This window comes from Podarcis bocagei, assembly GCF_964188305.1.
Source record: "Podarcis bocagei genome assembly, chromosome: 11".
In the NCBI taxonomy this organism is placed as follows: domain Eukaryota; kingdom Metazoa; phylum Chordata; class Lepidosauria; order Squamata; family Lacertidae; genus Podarcis; species Podarcis bocagei.
The window spans coordinates 8,508,565-8,527,616 of NC_138136.1; the positions used below are offsets into that span (position 1 = coordinate 8,508,565).

General features: G+C 44.4%; 1 protein-coding gene across 1 annotated transcript; it reads right to left on the bottom strand.

Moving 5' to 3' along the window:
- Nucleotides 1-454: 454 nt before the first annotated feature.
- LOC308597757 (fructose-1,6-bisphosphatase 1) lies at nucleotides 455-18,399 on the bottom strand. Its single transcript, XM_081213846.1, has 7 exons — nucleotides 18,125-18,399; nucleotides 14,803-14,965; nucleotides 12,605-12,697; nucleotides 9,915-10,055; nucleotides 6,244-6,381; nucleotides 4,845-4,964; nucleotides 455-823 (listed from the first exon to the last, which is right to left on the bottom strand). Exons 1-7 carry the CDS (start codon nucleotides 18,292-18,294, stop codon nucleotides 632-634), a joined length of 1,017 nt encoding a protein of 338 aa, XP_081069972.1. The 5' UTR covers nucleotides 18,295-18,399; the 3' UTR covers nucleotides 455-631.
- Nucleotides 18,400-19,052: the final 653 nt, after the last annotated feature.

Sequence of the window (19,052 nt, forward strand, 5' to 3'; positions counted from 1 at the left end):
ATGACACAGTATCCTCTGTGTTATTACCTCGCTTTGGCAATTGCTGCCCTAAATGAAGAACGTGTGTGCAGCCAGGAACCCACATGGTCACACTAAGCCATGGTTTGGCTTTGTGTTAGGTGTAACCTGAACCAGTGTTTAGGGCAATTGAAATTATTGGTCGTACAGAATAGGGTAGCTCTATCCCAGTTGCCTAAGGGTGAGATATGACTTTAGCTGTAGCAGTATAATCCTGTGCTTGTTCTCCCAAAGCTGGAGATGACCACTGTTAACTGTGCTGCATGTGAGCTGAAATAAAGAAAGGCCATAACAGTTTCCACCCATGTTCTGGATTAACCCATCACTCACATCATAAACATTCTAGTTTTTTCAGACTACCCATGTATCCCTCTGATCTGCCCTGAAATTGCAAGCCTTCTACTATTTATGTGGATTGTGTAAGTTACAAATGAAATAGCTTTTTAGATTTGTTTTTAATGGCACAGCAAAACGCATTGAGTTTGCTTTTTATGCATAATGAAGTAATGGCTCTTTTGCATACTATAAATTTGCTTCAGTCCGTAGTTTTGCACAGTTATGGTCTTTGGTCCAGTTGAAAGGCATTCCAATGGCAGATGCAGCCGCCCTCTCCTCATTTAGCTGAATGCTTCTTGACCATGGCTAGGTATTCCTGCACATCGTCTGGAGACCCCAAGACAATAGGCACACGCTGGTGAATGTTTTCAGGCACTATGTCCAAGACAGCCTCCTTGCCTGTTGTTGCAAGACCTCCAGCCTTCTCGATGATAAAAGCCATGGGGTTGCATTCATAGAGGAGCCTCAGCTGGAATTACATATGTTAAAAATAACAGATCAGGCATCAGCACTGCACTTGAGCCAAATGCTATACTCACAAGAAGAGTGTGCCACAGTTGTATAGTGCTCTCTGCACAGGTTTTCTACATTGCAAATGTCCACATGATTACTCAGAAATAAGTTCCATTGTGTCTAAAGGGGATTGCTCCCCAACATGCATGCTTCTAATGGCAGTATTGGTGCAGGTAGGAAACTGAGGTTTTCATTCCATGTTTATGCTTAGAGAGGCAGTGTGATACCATAGTAACATCCCCTCCAACATTTCTCCGATGAGTATAGGGACATCCTATTCTACATCTGGAAGCTTCTCCTATGTTTGATTTCACCGCGCGCACACAGACACATCAACATCAGTCACCTTAAGCCAATTGCAACCTCTCTGCCTCACCTGTCACAGGACTGGTGTAAAGAAAAAATGGAAGGGAAGGGATCATGTACAACACCTTCCACAGATAAAGGGAATGATACAAAATTTTAGCGATAAGCTGCCTTGAGTCCCTGTCAAGGAAAAAGGTGGGATGATGATGATAATAGAAACTGTGAGAATGATTAGGAACATAAAGGTAAAGGGACCCCTGACCATTAGGTCCAGTTGTGACAGACTCTGGGGTTGCGGCGCTCATCTTGCTTTATTGGCCGAGGGAGCCGGCGTACAGTTTCCGGGTCATGTGGCCAGCATGACTAAGCCGCTTCTGGCGAACCAGAGGAGTGCACGAAAATGCCGTTTACCTTCCTGCCAGAGCAGTACCTATTTATCTACTTGCACTTTGACGTGCTTTCGAACTGCTAGGTTGGCAGGAGCAGGGACTGAGCAACAGGATTAAACCCCGTCGCAGGGATTCGAACCGCTGACCTTCTGATTGGCAAGACCTAGGCTATGTGGTTTAACTCACAGCGCCACCCGCATCCCTATGATTAGGAACATACAAGAAAGAAACTCAGTGGGACTTAGTTCTGAGTCAAAATGCTTCAGATGGCCGTGTAAGGCTGCCCAGTCTTGACCCAGTTACCTGGAAGTAAGCTCCATTGAATACAGTGGGGCTTCCTTCTGAGTAGACAGTGTCAGACTCCATTTGCAATAAAGGACTCAACACTCCCCGTGTTTCCTAAGAAACGTCTGGCTGCAGAAGCATTGCGATGAAAGACTTTTAAAGTGGACTGGTGACCTTTTCCTTCGAAATTATAGGAAAGGCTTTGTATGCCAGCGTCACCATTTCCTTCATTTGGTGCAGGGATTTTATTTTCCGTTTCTGCACTTGCACTCACCACTTTTAATTGTCCCCTGAGACATGGAGGATAAGGGAAACACGGGACATTCTGGGATCAAGTCAGAAACCAGGACTGCTTTTGTAATATCGGGTCAGTTGGAAGGGCTGAAGTTACAGTAGGAATGGAGAAGCTGGAGCCAGTTCTTGTTGGACTTGTTGACGGCACAGCACAGCCAATGGTCAGGGATTATGCTAGTTCTGGTCCAACAGCATCTGAAGGGCCATAACTTCCATATTTCTGAGTTAGTTGGTTGGATCAGAACTGCAGAGAGACCCAGGTTAGAGTCCTCACTCAGCCATGAGGTTCACTGGATGATATTTATTTAGTCATTATCTCTCAGGCTAACTGAATGCACAGGGATATTATAAGGATTAAAAATTTGGTTGGGAGAGTGGAGAGAAGGGTGGGAATGATGTATATCAGCGTGAGTTCTTGGGGGAAAGGTACACAGGTAAATGCACAGCTGGTCAACCAAACTATGCAAGAGGACAAAGCCTATTAACAGAAGTAGTACTGCTTTGCTCATAAGTAGAGGAAAAGGTCCTGTTTGTGACATTCTGTGTAAATGAGTAACTGCCTCTTATCTACAGGCTGGAGCAAGCACTGAAATGTAGTTCAGATTAGTTTTTGGCTGAATAAACACAGGTCCTTCCCTTGCCCAGTTAAGAGTTGGGAAAGAGTTTGCCGCAGAAACCACTGCACTTTCTTCTCAATTGTTGGAAGTCTGAGATTAAACTTGAATGCCATGTTAGAAAAACCTGTGAAAACTGAATGCAACTCAATGGTTGCTCTTTTGTGGAGCAGGCTATTCTACTCCTTATACAGTGGTACCTCGGGTTACAGACGCTTCAGGTTACAGACTCCGCTAACCCAGAAATATTATCTGGGGTTAAGAACTTTGCTTCAGGATGAGAACAGAAATCGTGCTCTGGCGGCACAGCAGCAACAGGAGGCCCCATTAGCTAAAGTGGTGCTTCAGGTTAAGAACAGTTTCAGGTTAAGAACGGACCTCCGGAAGGAATTAAGTACTTAAGCCGAGGTACCACTGTAATGATACTAGATATCAAAACTGGCAATTCAACAATTAAGCAGTTTAGTCTTGCTGCGGTCTCATATGTCAGATACATAGTCTTTCCCAAATTTCCCAGTTTTAGTTTATCCAGAATGAAGTGGTACAATCCTGAGCGGTGGTGTGGACTGTACCACTTCAGGTTGCAGGCAGGGGGTGCCATTTTTTATTTATTCTCTCATGTACCAAGTTTCCTGCAAAACTAAAAGAACTAGCACATCAGGACAAAGATTCCAGTTCACTCCCTGCTGTGCTAGTTTACTGATTGCAGAGTACAGTGGTGCCCCGCAAGACGAATGCCTCACAAGACGGAAAACTCGCTAGACGAAAGAGTTTTCCGTTTTGGAGGTGCTTCGCAAAACGAATTTCCTATGGGCTTGCTTCGCAAGACGACAATGTCTTGCGAGTTCCTGCAGTTCCCCCCCCCTTTTTCTAAGCCGCTAAGCCGCTTATCAGCTGATCCGATCAGCAGATAAGCTGCTAATAGCGCTAATCCGCTAATCCATCAATGGGCTTGCTTCGCAAGACGAAAAAACTGCTAGACGAAGAGAATCACAGAACGGATTCTTTTCGTCTTGCGAGGCACCACTGTATGTTTAACACCGGGGGGAGGGGCACTATAAGCACTTTCATTTTTAAATTTTGTTTTTTTAAATTCCTGCAGGAAACTTGGTACATCACAGGGTGGTTTACAATATAAAAAAACAAATATGTATATATCATACTAGCAAATGAAAACAAGAACTCTCCCCCAATAGGATACCCCTATTCATGTATCTAGTGTGCCATATCAAGTTTAGCCCCCGTTTCAAGTTGTAAGCTCATAAAATTTTAGCTTTTAAGTTCCCCGAACCCAGGGGACAGGGAAAGCTCTGTATGTCACAGGCAATTTGGGACAGGGTGTGTGAGAGAAATAAAACTGAGCGCCTAAAGGAGTGGTGACAAAAAGTATTGCAACCAGTATTAACCTAATTAGCAAGGGGAAAGGAATCCAGCTGCTGCTTATAGATAACAGCCTAGCCCAAGTGTATTTCATTCAGGAGCCTTTGATCAAGCACACAAAGAGGCAGAGATTTTTCCCAAGGATTGATGACATTTTACCTACCACTTATTTCAGTAAATCCTTGCCTGGAAAAGGGCAACAATAATGATCCACTGAGCCCCATTTTGTGCCTTTTAGAATGGGTGCTCTACTTCTGTGATGAGCCCCTTACTATTTACTTTTTGTCCAGGTGCACTTTTAATTTATTTATTTAATTTCTATACCAGCCTCTACCTGGAGGTCTCAGAGCAGTTCACTTCCCCAGAACTCCCGGCGCTTTTGGTTGGGAGCATCAGCCAGTTCCTTGGATGTTACACCATCACAGTGCTGCTTGATGGTGTCCTACCTTGCATAGCAGAGAAGCCAGATGCGTACTGGGGGAAGCCAAATGACGATGGATAGTCCTACCGCTCAACTTACAAAGGGAAAGCATGTTCTCCCTGCCTTTGTTAAATATAACAGTGCCTTTCTATGACCTTGACCAGAGTGCCCAGACTTTGATAACTAAACATGTAGTTTAGAAGGACATTCAGTTGTAAAACATGAAGAAAATAGAAGCATCACATGATGAATTCTTGTAAAAAATTAAGCATGTGCTAGCTATGTTACCTTTCCCTTGGGGCTCTTTGAATTGGCTGGATATAGGAAGATTCCTCCATACACCAGGGTACGGTGCACATCAGCAACCATGGAACCTATGTATCTGCTGCCATAGGGAGCGCTACCATCCTAGAAGAGAAGATTGGTGAAATATTGTATAAGTGTTCTGAAGTACTACATACCCCAGACTGATGCGAAATGGATAGCAGCTGCCTCTGTCCCTGGCTGGGTCCAGATGGCAGCTTCCTGGTTGGGTGCTGTAGCATCCAATGGGAAGGACAGGAGGTGTTCCCAATAAATGGAAGAACCCCTTTTGCCCAGGCCATCACTAGGCTCACTATAGGGAAGCCAGCCATGCAAATGTCAGTCATGCCTCTAAGTCACACAGGAAGACAAGGAATCAGTAAATGCTGAAGCACACCATCTGTACAGACTGCAACAAATTACAACGTTCCTAAGCTGTAGGAAAAGCAAGCCAGTCAGTCTGTGCAATGATCACTCATGTGCCTGTTGTATTGTGTTTACTACTGCCCATCAGAAATTCCCAGACAGTACAGTGGTAACTTGGTTGTCAAACTTAATCCATTCTGGGAGTTTGTTCGACTCCCAGAACCGTTCAAAAAACAAGGTGTGGCTTCCGATTGGCTACAGGAGCTTCCTGCGCTCAATCGGAAGCCGCAGAAGTCGGATCTTTGGCTTCCGAAAAATGTTTGCAAACCGGAACACTTACTTCCAGGTTTGCAGCATTCGGGAGCCGATTTGTTCGGGAGCCAAGCTGTTCAACAACCAAAGTACCACTGTACAGTGGTACCTCGGGTTACATATGCTTCATGTTACAGACTCCGCTAACCCTGAAATATTACCTCGGGTTAAGAACTTTGCTTCAGGATGAGAACAGAAATAGTGCTCTGGCGGCGCAGCAGCAGCAGGAGGCCCCATTAGCTAAAGTGGTGCTTCAGGTTAAGAACAGTTTCAGGTTAAGAACGGACCTCTGGAACAAATTAAGTACTTAACCTGAGGTACCACTGTACTTATAAACGGTGTGAAGCTGAGTACTGTGTGCAGGTAACAATTCACACACCTTCCCATCCATTTCCCTAAGAAGAGTTTTCACACCAGGAAACTTCTAATGTTTGAACCAAGTCTTAGGGTTCTCTGGACAGGACACAATGGCTACATCCATGGGTTCACTTTGCACCCACAAAATTGTTTCTAAGCTTTGTACAAAAAAGATTGGGTTGGATCCAGAGGAGCCTGTTTTGTTGGAGAAAGGTGCTTTTGACCCAACGCACAAGTGAGGGTCCTACTCACTGTGAAGTTATATAAAGCAAATGTATATGGACTAAAAGAAATGTTGTATTCCGGAATATCTTGATGGCAAATTTCTTTGCAGGATGTGAAAGCTCACCTGTGGAAATTTCTTATTCTTGAGATATTCTGTGACAGCAGGGTCAAAGTATGCAGCATATCCCTCGTTGAGGCTGAAGATATTTCCCTTTTTCTTTATTTTTACATCCCTGTTGACCAAAATGAATTCCCCAATGGCCTAGCATAAGAAGAAAAGCAAGCATTATCATTTGCACAGCATACACTTTATTCCTGAGTAAATTGCATTCGTCATTTACAAGACAAAACAAAAAATACCGCCATGTGAATCAGTGTCGGACAAGTTAATACAGGCAAAATAGTGCATGTCTACAAATGAGGACCAGCCATAGCATATTTACCAAGTGCATCCAGTTCACTGCAATTCCCTTGTGAAGGTATTAACGAGAGCCCTATGTGAAGGAGCGTGAGGTTTTAATTGGGTTTGGTGGAGTCACAGATTAAATTTGCTTTCTGTCTCTTAGCGTGTTAGGCTGCCAGGGTTGTAGTATGGACTGTTGGGATCTGTAATTGTTGAGCGTGAGAGCTGTGTGTGTTACAAGGTTGGTGAATATGCACAGGTTGACTTGAACTACAGGTTAGTTAGCGAATGTGAAATTTGTGTGTATAGAGTGGAAAGTGGTTTTATGGATTTTGATGTTTTATCCATTTTGTATGCTATATTGTTTGATTTTGTTTTCTCTTGTAAACTGCCTTGTGTTCCTTTCTGATAAAAGCAGTATATAAATATTTGGGTGGGAAACTTCAAGCACTTAAGAATACCTTTTCCAATATCCTGTTTACTAGGGCAAGGCCTCAAAGCAGTTTGCAGCAGCCTTTATCAATCTTGCCCTGTTGAAACTAGGATGCTCATGAAACCATTTGTAGGCAATGGCCACACTGTCATTTCTTCACAGTTGTTTGAAGGAAAAAATGCTACTACATACATAGAACGTAACAGTCTAGCTGCTAAAAAATAAACAAAAATAAAGTAAAGGACATGCAACTACTTGAGATACACATATTGGAGAATGCTGGGCTCTAACAGCAGAAAATAAACTCCAGTTCTTTTAAACTGAACAAACATGGAAAAACCCAAGCAAGGCTATACAACCTTGCTTCATCTAGAAAGCAATTTTAATTGAAGCTGTATGGCATCAGCTATGTTGAAACATGCTTTCTATCGTAGATGCACAAAGATGAAAAGATTCTAGGGTGTTTAAGGTGGCTCTCTTTCTGACACACACGCACACGCACACACACACGTAAACACCCCACTTACTCTTTAAGACATCAGATGCAATCTGAAAGTGTACAAGAACATCTGTTAACATGGTTTTGTTGAGATGTAGATGAACAGAAGATAGTAGCCATTTCAAAACAAGGCTGAGGGCAACATGCTGCCTTAAATTCCAAGCTCCTTAAATGTGTGGTTAGCCAGTGGCTCTCCAGAGGTTGTTGGGTTCCATCTCACATCTGCCCAATCTCACGTGGCCAATTATCAGGAATGATGGGAGGCGAGTCCAGCAACACCTGGAGCATCATGATTAGCCATCCTACACACTAGTGCTAAAACAAAAGGCAGCCTTCATGTACCAAAAGGGTTTAAATTTCCTATAAGTCTTAATTCGATTATGATGCATAATCATTTTTCAGGATCGCTTGCATTTTGTGGAGATAATGACTGACCAAAAACCTGATTCTGCTGTGGGATGCTTTTGATAACTTCTGTTTTCTATGCTGCTGTATCTCATTATACAGACTACAGGACATGCAAAGCTTATATTGGATAATTGGGGGTAGGGAATTAGTCAACTCTTTCCCCCTTCTTTTTGTCCTTATGAGAGCAGTTCAAGTTTGGGATATTTTAAGGAACCAAGACAGTGCAAGCACCAGCTCTTTAGTGACGCTGCACACAAAATGTACACTGGGTTTACACTCAGTATGCCACTATGATGGAATCCAGGGCCCCCTACTGGCACCTGCAAGTAGCAGGTTGGCTGGCATCTTGTTCTTCCTATCCGTTCTTCAGAGCTTAAAAATAATAATTGTACACCACCCATCTGACTGGGTTGCCCCAGCCACTCTGGGTGGCTTCCAGCATATATAAAAACATAACAAAACATTAAACATTAAAAAGCTTCCCTATACAGGGCTGCCTTCTAAAGGTTATATAGTTACACATCTCCGTGACATCTGATGAGAGGGTGTTCCACAGAGTGGGTGCCACTACCGAGAAGGCCCCCTGCCTGGTTCCCTGTAGCCTCACCTCTCGTGCCAGAAGGCCCTCAGTGCTAGATCTCAATGTCCAAGCTGAATGATATCACATCTGAATATGGAATGTCTAGCTATCCTGGCTGATAGCTACCCATGGGTGGAGCTGAAGTAGAACAGGGTGAAGGAGCTCTGCATGAGGGGAGTTGAGCAATGGTGGGAGTGACTTGGCAGGGCAAATAGTATATGTAGCACTCCTGTATTGGGAAGTTTTTAATGTTTGACGTTTTATTATATTTTGCTGGAAGCTGCCCAGAGTGGCTGGGGAAACCCAATCAGATGGGCAGGGTATAAATAATAAAATTGTTGTTGTTCTTTTCTAGAGGAGAGTTGGGTAATCTTTGGCCCTCCAGATGTTGTTGGCCTATGACTTCCATCATCTCTGACCATTTGCTCTGGTGGCTGTGACTGACGGGAGTTTGAATCCTACATCTGGAGGACCACTGGTTAGCGACTTGCGTTTTAAAGGCACCAACTGCTTCCAATTATCTGGCATGTTGAAAATTCTGTACAATTTTTATCTTGTTTGTTCTACAACAACCCTGTATTTTTTAATTTTCATTTTACTTAAAAGAAAAAAGAGTTGAAAGATTGCAAGTATTTGCAGCCCCTCTGTTTGTTTGATGCACAGATGCATATTTTGGTCCTTAAAAAGTATTACTTCACCCCCAAAAATCAAAGGAAAGTATTCCTTTATGCAACAACAGCTGCCAGGATGCTTATAGCTACAAACTGGAAAGGCAGAAAAATTCCATCAGTGAAAGATTGGCAAGTTAAATTATGTGAATACATAAATCTGGTAATACTCACAGCTTACATAAGGGGACAATCGGACCAGAAATTATTAAAAGAATGGGGTTGTGCCAAAGAGTATATGAAAAAACATTGTTCTGGAGTTAGTATATTGGTATGTAATGAATGATGCTTTACAGGGTTAAAGAAAAAGAAAAATGGTGTAAAAAAAAAAAAGTACCAAGGTGGAAGTAATCTAATTAGACACAACAATACAGTAAGAGTAAATTTTTTGAGGTCTTAGAACAAAGGAAGGAAGTCAATTTGTGTTTATGTACGTAATGATATGGTTTTTTTCTGTAGATGTGTGCTTTTTCGTTTTTGTTTAGTTTAGTTTTGTTTCCTTTGGTTTTTTTTCCTCTTTCCCTTTTCTGTTTTTTTTTTTTTCTATATATGTTCCGGGGATTTTTGTTTGTACAGTATTATTTTGGATTCAGTGTTTGTAATTTTTGTTATGATTCTGCATTGAAAATAAAAAAATTCTTTTTTAAAAAAAGTATTACTTCACTTGACATTTTTACGGTGGAATAAGCTCTATTAATTTCCCTTAGAATAAACTCATTTGTGTAAAATGATAAAAAATATTTTTTTAAAAAAAGCATGACAACAAACAATAATATTTTCATAGGCCATAACAGCACTCCTTACCGGATCAAGCATGAAACAGTTGACACCACATTCGAGAGCGAGAACTAGCATGGTGGCACTGCCATAGAGGGCATAACCAGACGCCACAAGGTTGCGCCCGGGCTGCAGAGCATCTTTCTCAGACGGCGCACCAGGAGAAGACTTGAATAAGAGAAGAACACAGGAAGCTGCTTCATTGCAGAGAAAGGCCATTGGTCCATTGAGCTTTGGCAGGGGCTTCCCAGTGTTCCAGACAGCCGTTATTCCCAGCTCTATGTGGAGATTCTGGGGACTGAACCTGGAATCTGCATGCAGAGAAAAGGCTCTACCAGTTGAGCTATGACCCTTTCCCCGAGAACCTTAAAATCTGGACATTAAAAGCTTTTAACTTTAAGCTGCTGTTCTCTTCCCATGAAGCATCAAATATGGAGATGGTTAAAGAAAGAGGAAGAATCAATGTCAGGAGCTAAAACAGAATTCTATGAGGCTGGCACAAGTTTAATGGCTCCATTTAGTGCTGGAGAGGAGTGGGGGCTCTGTGGGACACTTGCCTTTCCTCATCACTGTAAGGTAAAGGGACCCCTGACCATTAGGTCCAGTCATGGCCGACTCTGGGGTTGCGGCGCTCATCTCGCTTTATTGGCCGAGGGAGCCGGCGTACAGCTTCCGGGTCATGTGGCCAGCATGACTAAGCCGCTTCTGGCAAACCAGAGCAGCGCACGGAAACACCGTTTACCTTCCCGCTGGAGCAGTACCTATTTATCTACTTGCACTTTGAAGTGCTTTCGAACTGCTAGGTTGGCAGGAGCAGGGACCGAGCAATGGGAGCTCACCCCATCGCGGGGATTCGGACAGCCGACCTTCTGATCGGCAAGTCCTAGGCTCTGTGGTTAGCCCACGGCGCCACCCGCGTCCCTTTCCTCATCACTGTAGCAAACTATTAATCTGAAGTATCTCATTAAGACTTCTGCTTGGCTAGCAAACAGCTTCATTATTGGTTTGTGTGACTGTTTTATCTTTTCAAATTAGGTTGAGTAAGGAGTCACGTGACTGTCAGCCTCACGTATGGCCCTGCTTGTGGGTTTAAAAGTCATGCTGCTTGCAGTTGCCATGTCCACAAGCATTCTGTCTCAGAATCCCTGGAGGTGGGCACTGGATTCAGGGAACATGTGGCACAAAGCCCAATTCCCTTCCCTTTCCCTTTTAGAGTTCTGGAGCTTGGAGGTGGTATGTTGTACAGTGGTACCTTGGGATGCGAATGGGATCCGTCTGCGTGTGCGCGAGTCGGCGCTTCTGCGCATGTGTGTGACATCATTTTGACCATCTGCGCATGCGCGCGCTGCGAAACCCAGAAGTAACGTGCTCCGTTACTTCTGGATTGCCGCGGAGCGCAACCCAAAAATACTTAACTTGAAGCACATTTATCCCTAGGTATGACTGTACTCACAACTGTTTTTTACAAGAGTAAGGGGTCCCCAACAAATGGTAGAGACTCCTGCCCACATTATCCACCTTCCAATTTCGGCTCCAAGTGCATCCCTGATTGGCATACCCACATGCGAGTGAAAATGGAAAAGTTACATGAATTATTAAGCCAACTGTATACATGCCAAAGTTGCAATGGAGAGATATTTGAGAGTCAAGAATGACAGCACTGAGCTGGATAGGCCACTGAGAGCTCCTTTTGACCCTTATATAGTAAATGAGCATAAAATAGATAAGACCTGGCTGTCAATGCACTATCTTATTTTGATGTTAGGTTTTAAGTTCCAGAGTATATGATTCAAAGACATCCTATTCTAGAAGCTAAACAATTAAAACGGGGTGAGTGCCTTAAACACAATCAGCTTGCTTATTTAAAAACATGTTAGTCCAGAACTTCAGGTCTCTTTAAACAGTTTAACTGCCTGTCAAAATAAGGCGCAAGTAATATCCTCTCTGCAGTTAACAGAACTCTTACAAACACAAGTGCTTTGAGGATTACATAGCAAGTTTGCAGGTTATGCTGCAAGATCATTTCCCTGTGTGAAAAGTCAGTTTACACCAGTGGCGTAGCGTGGGGGGTGCAAGCCGCACCGGGCGCAACATCTGGGGGGGCGCGCTCGCTGCCTCCGGAGTCGCCGAAGAGCCTCGGGCGCAGGCTGTAGCAGAGCCGCATGTCTCGCGGCGCCCGGCTGAAGGCGCCCGGCAGGCAGCGGCTCTCAGCGCTCGCCGCGGAGGACGCGCCAGGCAGCCCCTCCTCACAGCCCCGCCTCCGCCGGTGCTGCTGCAGCTGCTGGGCCGTTGCATTTTCCTCGCCTCTCTGCCCCCCTCCTCCTCCGGGCAAGCGGCGTCGTTTGGGCAGCAGCGCCAGCGGCAACTTGCAGGTTAGGGGTTAGGGGGGGCGCAAATTACGTGCCTTGCCCCGGGTTAGGGGGCGCAAATTACTTGCGTTGCCCCGGGTGCTGACAACTCACGCTACGCCACTGGTTTACACCGCTAAAACCCATGGAACAGATTCCATTAAATCAGCTAACCCCAATCCACTTCAACAAAAGAAAATCTGATATAATTTTATTTTTGTTTCACATATTACATTCACTCTGTTCAGTTAACCCTTGTCCCTACTGACTTATTAATATAAGCAGAAACCCAGTCCTCAAAGCAGTGTATTTTCTTCATTACTCCTATTACCTCACTACTTCCGCAAGCAACCATTAAATATATCCTACCTTTCTGTAGATAGCAAAAATGGTCCCAATAGAGACAAGGCAGTCAATGTTAGATGAGCCATCAAGCGGATCCATGCAGACTATGTATTTGCCCTAGAAGATAGAAACATTCAAATATTCTTAAAATAAACTAGATGTGTATAGTGCTTGCTTCACTGCTAAAATACTCCAACTGAATAATGCTTTTGAGGGTGATTTCAGGCAACTTTCACACTAATGATGGCTCAATTACCCATGGCTCTTATGTAGATTGAGGATTAAGTGAGAAAGGAGAATCATGTTAAATATGTGTTAGGTACCCACAGCCTTTTTTTTAAACGTATTTTTAATTAAAAGTTTCTTGGTTTACAAAAGTATGTGCAATGTCTCTTTTTTCAAGTTACATTTTCTACAGATCAGTTTCATTTGTTGAGACATTACTGTAACATTAGGAAGAAAATGGGGAAAGAGGTGGAGGGGGCCATGGTGAGTGGGGGTGGAGTCGGGTGGCGATGTTTCTATTTTACTCAATGTATGTGTGGGGTTTTGTGTCAGTGTCGCTTGTGCAGGTTCTCTTTACTATTCGCTTGTGTGACATGGGGAAAAATGGAAGAAGATGCCTTCACCCCTGGTATGGCTCCCCTTTATCACATACACAGCCCAACAAGACAACAACAAGATTGACAGCATACAAATCAATATGGCTAACCTGATTCAAAAACACCCACCCACCCCACTCACACATGAAAACAAAGTTCACCACAGCCAATCACAAATGAACAACCACACCCTAGGCCAACAGGGAAGGGCTGTTGTACAAAACTGATTACTTAAACTTTTGTTAATCTGATGAAAACTGTTGAGGGCAGGGATAGCCAAAGTGGTGCCCCCAATATGTTGCTCAGTTCCAAATCCCATCAGCCGCAGCCATCATGACTTCGCTGGGGCAGCCATTCTCCTTCTCGCTTTTGTTACTGTACACTTACAAACATCCCATGCTCCTTGTCTTCCTCCCTCTGCTTTTTTCTGCTACCATCACACTCTCCCAAATCTACCCGCCATCTTATCAGGCATGCAAGGGCATTGCCCATGCCAGCTTCAGAGTGCTGCACTCCCAGTCCCTCACACACATTAGTAACACACACACAGCTTTATTGCGCTCCATAGACCCAAAATACACAGTGCAACAACAGCATATATCAACAGTTATAAAGGTGTAGGATCGACCTTGCTAGCCAACACAGGAGCTTTAGCCTGTACATACTGATTTCTGCTGGACTCCAACTCCCAAAAGCCCCAGGCATGCATGGTCACTGGTCAGGGCTGATGGGAGTTGTAGTCCAGTAACACGGGGAGGACCTGAGGACCTGCTGTGCAGCAGTTGTGGGGTGTGTCCCTGCCACTTCTATCCTCCCAGGAAATGTGTGCCTCCTGCACAGGATACTTTTTGAATATCTCAACCAACTGGTGATTTTACATATAGTGTTATGTGTTTGCTGAAGAGTCCATGCTGGCATATAGAAGACGGCAAGGAAAACCAGTCCTATATTTGGTCCCATCAAAGGAAGTTGAAGTCAGGTCCATCCCGGTGGGGCTGGGTGCTGATAAGCAGGCTTGCCTCAACATACCTTCTTCAAAACTTCCTCAGATAATCCGAATTAATGAATTTACTGTAGCTCAGGCAACAGCAGTAAGAGTTTAGAGTGGACATCATCTAGTTTAGCCCTGACAGGAGTTATCAGGAAACATGGAATACCAATCCCACATTTGACAAGGTAACAGGAATCAGAGGCTGGACAGGGCTTAGCGTGGAGAAACAGGTGGATGGAAAGGGTATTTACTCTCTCTGCTCATCAATTATCTTCTGCAAAATGCCTTTTCCTGGCTGTTTTTCCTGCAGTTGGGCTCACTTCCAGTTTTGAAAAACTTGGGAGAATCAACAGGCACTGAAAGGCTTATACGCACCCCTTTTGCCTACCAATTCTCCCCACCAATGCCCTCCCTACCATTTAGCAACACAAGAAGGGAGCCATTTCCCTCATAATGTCTAGCACCACAGGCAACAGAGCAGAGCCTGCTTACGTTTTCTGACCTCAGAAGGGCACTGCCCTTTGTCCTGTTTTCTGTATCTTAGGTTAATTTTTACATGTTTGAAGAGACAGCTGTTGCTCAATGCCAATGGGAAAGCAAGCACTGGGATAGTTTTGAGAGGTACTGACTTGTTTATCTTCTTCCACTATGAGGGCATCTTTGTTTTCTTCAGAGACAATCACACAAGTTGTGAAAGATGACTTCAGCATGTTGATCACCATGTCATTGGAAAGGACATCCAGTTTCTTGACTTGGTCTCCTGTCACATTGGTAGAACCAGCAATTCCATATCTGAACAGGGAAGAATAGATGACCAGTAAAAGATTTGTGTGTGTGTTTAAATAAGTAGGGTACATGTCCCAGCCACTCTTGTATCAAATATGATTTAGATATCTCACACAGATCCCCAAATAATTTGGTTCCACCAGGTCTTGTTATCATCAGTTGGAGTTGCACCATTTCTTTCACTAATTAGTTAAGAGTTCTATATTGAGACAGGTAGGCAAGAAACACATAGACAAGTATCTTGACTTATTCATATATATTTCCAAACTGATGTTTCTTTTGTAACTCTCAAAAGAGATCACACCACCCTTCTTAATTTTCATTTTAATTCTTAAAATCTTAATACACTAGTATGTTCTCTTACATCTCTGCTGAAAACTGCAACAGTGTAAATAAAAATATTCTCACAGCGCCTGATATTTCTACAACAAATTAAAAAATAGCTGCAAAAGATGCCAGTAGTATTATTTCCACTCCCTGAAAGAGAATTACCTAAAGAGAGTCAACATCTAGCAGTCTCCCCCAATGCGATCCAACCAGTTAAGCACTTTTAAATCTCACTGATTTGAACCAACAAGACTTTAATTCATGGTTAACTTCCATCTGAAATAAATCGGACTTAAAATGGCTTATTTTTAAACTGCCAAATATATACATATTTTTTTTCAAACAGGAGACAAATTATTTGATCTTTGTTGTCCTTTAAAGCCATTTCAAGGCTGAATCGAGCAAGGGAACTCATGTGTGATTGAAGCAAGCACTCAGATATGAAAAAAGCGTACCTTGAACTGTAAATATTACCTTGCTCCAATGCAACAAAGCTGTCCAGATTATAATCAAATGGGGCAAAGGCTAAAGCTTGCTTCTGTATTTCCCTGAAATTCTTTTAATGCTACTGTTTTGCTTATGTAACCTTGTATTTTAAATGTTTAATATCATATAATTGTAATGAATTCATGCCATAATAAAATCACATAGATAAAATGTGAATACTACCTAGGACCACGTAGTAAGAAATACCACTGAAATGTTGTCTGAGTAACACATTAACAATAATGCAGATAAGAGAGTCACAGTGTATCAATAGCACCATAAACGGCTACTGTTCAACTTTGCTTTAAATTAGCTATATATTGCAATTGAGGAAAGACCAACATAACCGCCTGATAAAGAGTTTTAACGAAATATGTGCAAACAGATGTACACATGGAGAGTGACAACATCAGTGTCTCTGTGCTTCCTCTTTCCATGAAGATGGAATTACAAAAGGCTGCACTTTCATCATGACTTGCTCATGAAAGAGTAAACATTGTAAAATGGCAATTGCGCTCAGGTTTCATTGTGAGATCTGTACTTCGAGGCTTTTTTCGGTTTTAGGAAGGGAGGGGGAAAATGCATTTATATTGTGTTCCAAAAGACGGAGAAATATGGGACTAAACCAAAGCTTCCTAAGCAAGGGTGCTTTTCCTCTTTCCTGCAGTGCTCCGAAATACTGTCAACGAACTTTTATATCCAGTTTACTTTATGTTCAGTTCATTAACTTGTGTTTCCATGGAGAGGGAAAAGCTAAACAGGAGTAAGCCACCAACGCCAACAGCTTTAAAATGAGATTTAAAAATCATAGACTGTTGGTGACTTCTGGTCATTATGACTGTATGCCTCTCAATACTAGTTGGCTGGGGAACAGAAGTGGAGAGCCTAGATGTCAACTTTGCGGGTTTCCCATAGACATTTGGTTGACCACTTTGAAAACAGAATGCTGGACTAGGCAGACCTGTGATCTGATCCAGCAGAGCTGCTCTTACGTTATGTTGTGCATACAGGTTATGAAGAAATAGTGCATCATGTGAAGTAACCTTCATGCTGGCATACACCACCAGATTAAAATGCAGCCCCAAGTTTTCCATTAGATAGGATGTGAAATATCCTAGTGCATGTCGTAAATAGGGATATGGTATTAGATAGTTAGCAAATGAAGCTTCATTGCCAAGATGAAGTATGTGATAGAAAGAAAGGAACCCGGGATGGTAGAAAATTAGGGCTTGGGAGTTGATAGATGCTAATTTAAGGAGATTTTGAAGGCAAATGGCATCATAAACACTGGACTGGGCCCTAGAGAGACCCAGATAGAGATAAGAGTGGGTATTCAACTTAAGTTTTACTCAGGAGTAGACCTATTAAAGAGGGAGGCGGGTGGCACTGTGGGTTAAACCACAGAGCCTAGGACTTGCCGATCAGAAGGTCACGGTTCGAATCCCCGCGATGGGGTGAGCTCCCGTTGCTCGGTCCCTGCTCCTGCCAACCTAGCAGTTCGAAAGCACATCCAAGTGCAAGTAGATAAATAGGTACTGCTCCGGCGGGAAGGTAAACGGCGTTTCCATGCACTAGTCTGGTTCGCCAGAAGCGGCTTAGTCATGCTGGCCACATGACATGCTGCTCTGGTTCGCCAGACGCGACTTAATCATGACCCAAAAGCTGTACGCCGGCTCCCTCAGCCAATAAAGTGAGATGAGCGCCGCAACCCCAGAGTCGTCCGTGACTGGACCTGATGGCCCTTGACCTTTTAGACCTATTAAAATTAATAAACACGACTAAGCAAGCTCATTAATGTCAACAGGTCTACTCTACGAAAACCCTAGTTGAATACCACCCAGGGAGTATACAGAGAGCACCCGGCCCACACAGATATTTGGACCCTGGACTCAAGGCTGATCTCTTTCTCAAGCAAAGACAACATTTGCTGGCATCTTGGTGGATCATGGACTGCTTTAGAGTCCCAAGCAGAAACCTCAGGAAAGAGGCGATGTCAAGAAAATATAATATAGGGAAAGACCACTTCCAGGTTATTGGGGGAGGGGGGGTTGCCACTAGACTCCGGGAAGGGGTTTCCTGCGGTTTTGTGGCCCTCCAGACTTTCCTGGACTACAGCTCTCATCATTTTTACTTACTCATCATGCTGGTCAGGTTTATGGGCTTTGGAGTACAACACCCAAGGGAACCACGCCTTCCCTTGCGCTAGGGCCCTGAGCTGCTGACCCGGGACACTTGGCGGAAGATCTGGGGTGGGGGGGCTGAGAAAGGCAAACCAAAGCGCCTCTCCCCGCTTAGGGAGGAGCAGCGACGGGCGAATTCAAGGCGAAGGATGCAGGTATTCGGCGGACTCACAGGTTAGCGATGCCCGCCTTTCGCACGGCGGTGGAGATGGCCTTGACAGCCGTGCACAGCGAGTTCAGGAGCTGCGTGAGCTCCCCTGTGCCCCGGGCTTTCCTGCCTTCCTCCATCACGAACCGAGTCAGGGTAGTCACGTTCGTGTCGAAGGTGGATCGGTCCGTCATGGTGACTGACACCCAAAGCAGCGGCGGCGACGAGAGGGTTGCTGTAGCTGCGCTCTGGAGACGACAGCTTTCTCTGGAGCCCGGAACTATCTACCACTCCGGGGCGGGGAAAGTGGGTGGAAGGAAAGAGGCGTCGACCTTCCCTGCTCAACGGACCAATCCTGCCAGGGGGCGGGGTGGGGGCGGCCCTATCCCGGCTCAGGGGAGGCGGGGAAAGGAACTTAGGCACCTCCTTGCGCATCCAGGTGTTGCAACGTTCCATCGCTGGACCACTCCGACGCTGCTGGAGATGCTGGGGGGAGAAGCTGGAACTCGCGTGGAAGGGAGAGGCGGAGGAGGGGGAAAAGAGAAGCGGGAAGCAGAGAAGAGGAGGGCGGGCCGGGGAAGTGGCCGACGAGGCGGTGGTTGGGAGGGAGAGCCGGAGGTTGGCTCTCTGCTGCGGCGCTGGGCGTCTTTTTTGCCGCCTTCTGTTTGCTTAGCGCTGGGCGGGGAACTTCTTTGTCCTCGTGATAATAAGTGGCAATTTAGGCGGAACTTGGCATAGGGATCCTCTTGGGGACTTCGTTCAAGCCCTTCAAAGGCGAAAACAGAAATAAAAAGAGTGGTAAGAGAACTAAATAGGATTCGTGGGGGCTTCAGAATGTTACAGCCACTGGAGCGTCATGTATTCCCGCCTTATTCTTCAGGAGCAACAACGTTTGAGTCGGCTGGTAGCTTCTGCATCCTAGTGGACTCAGCTACCTTTTCACAGTATTCTA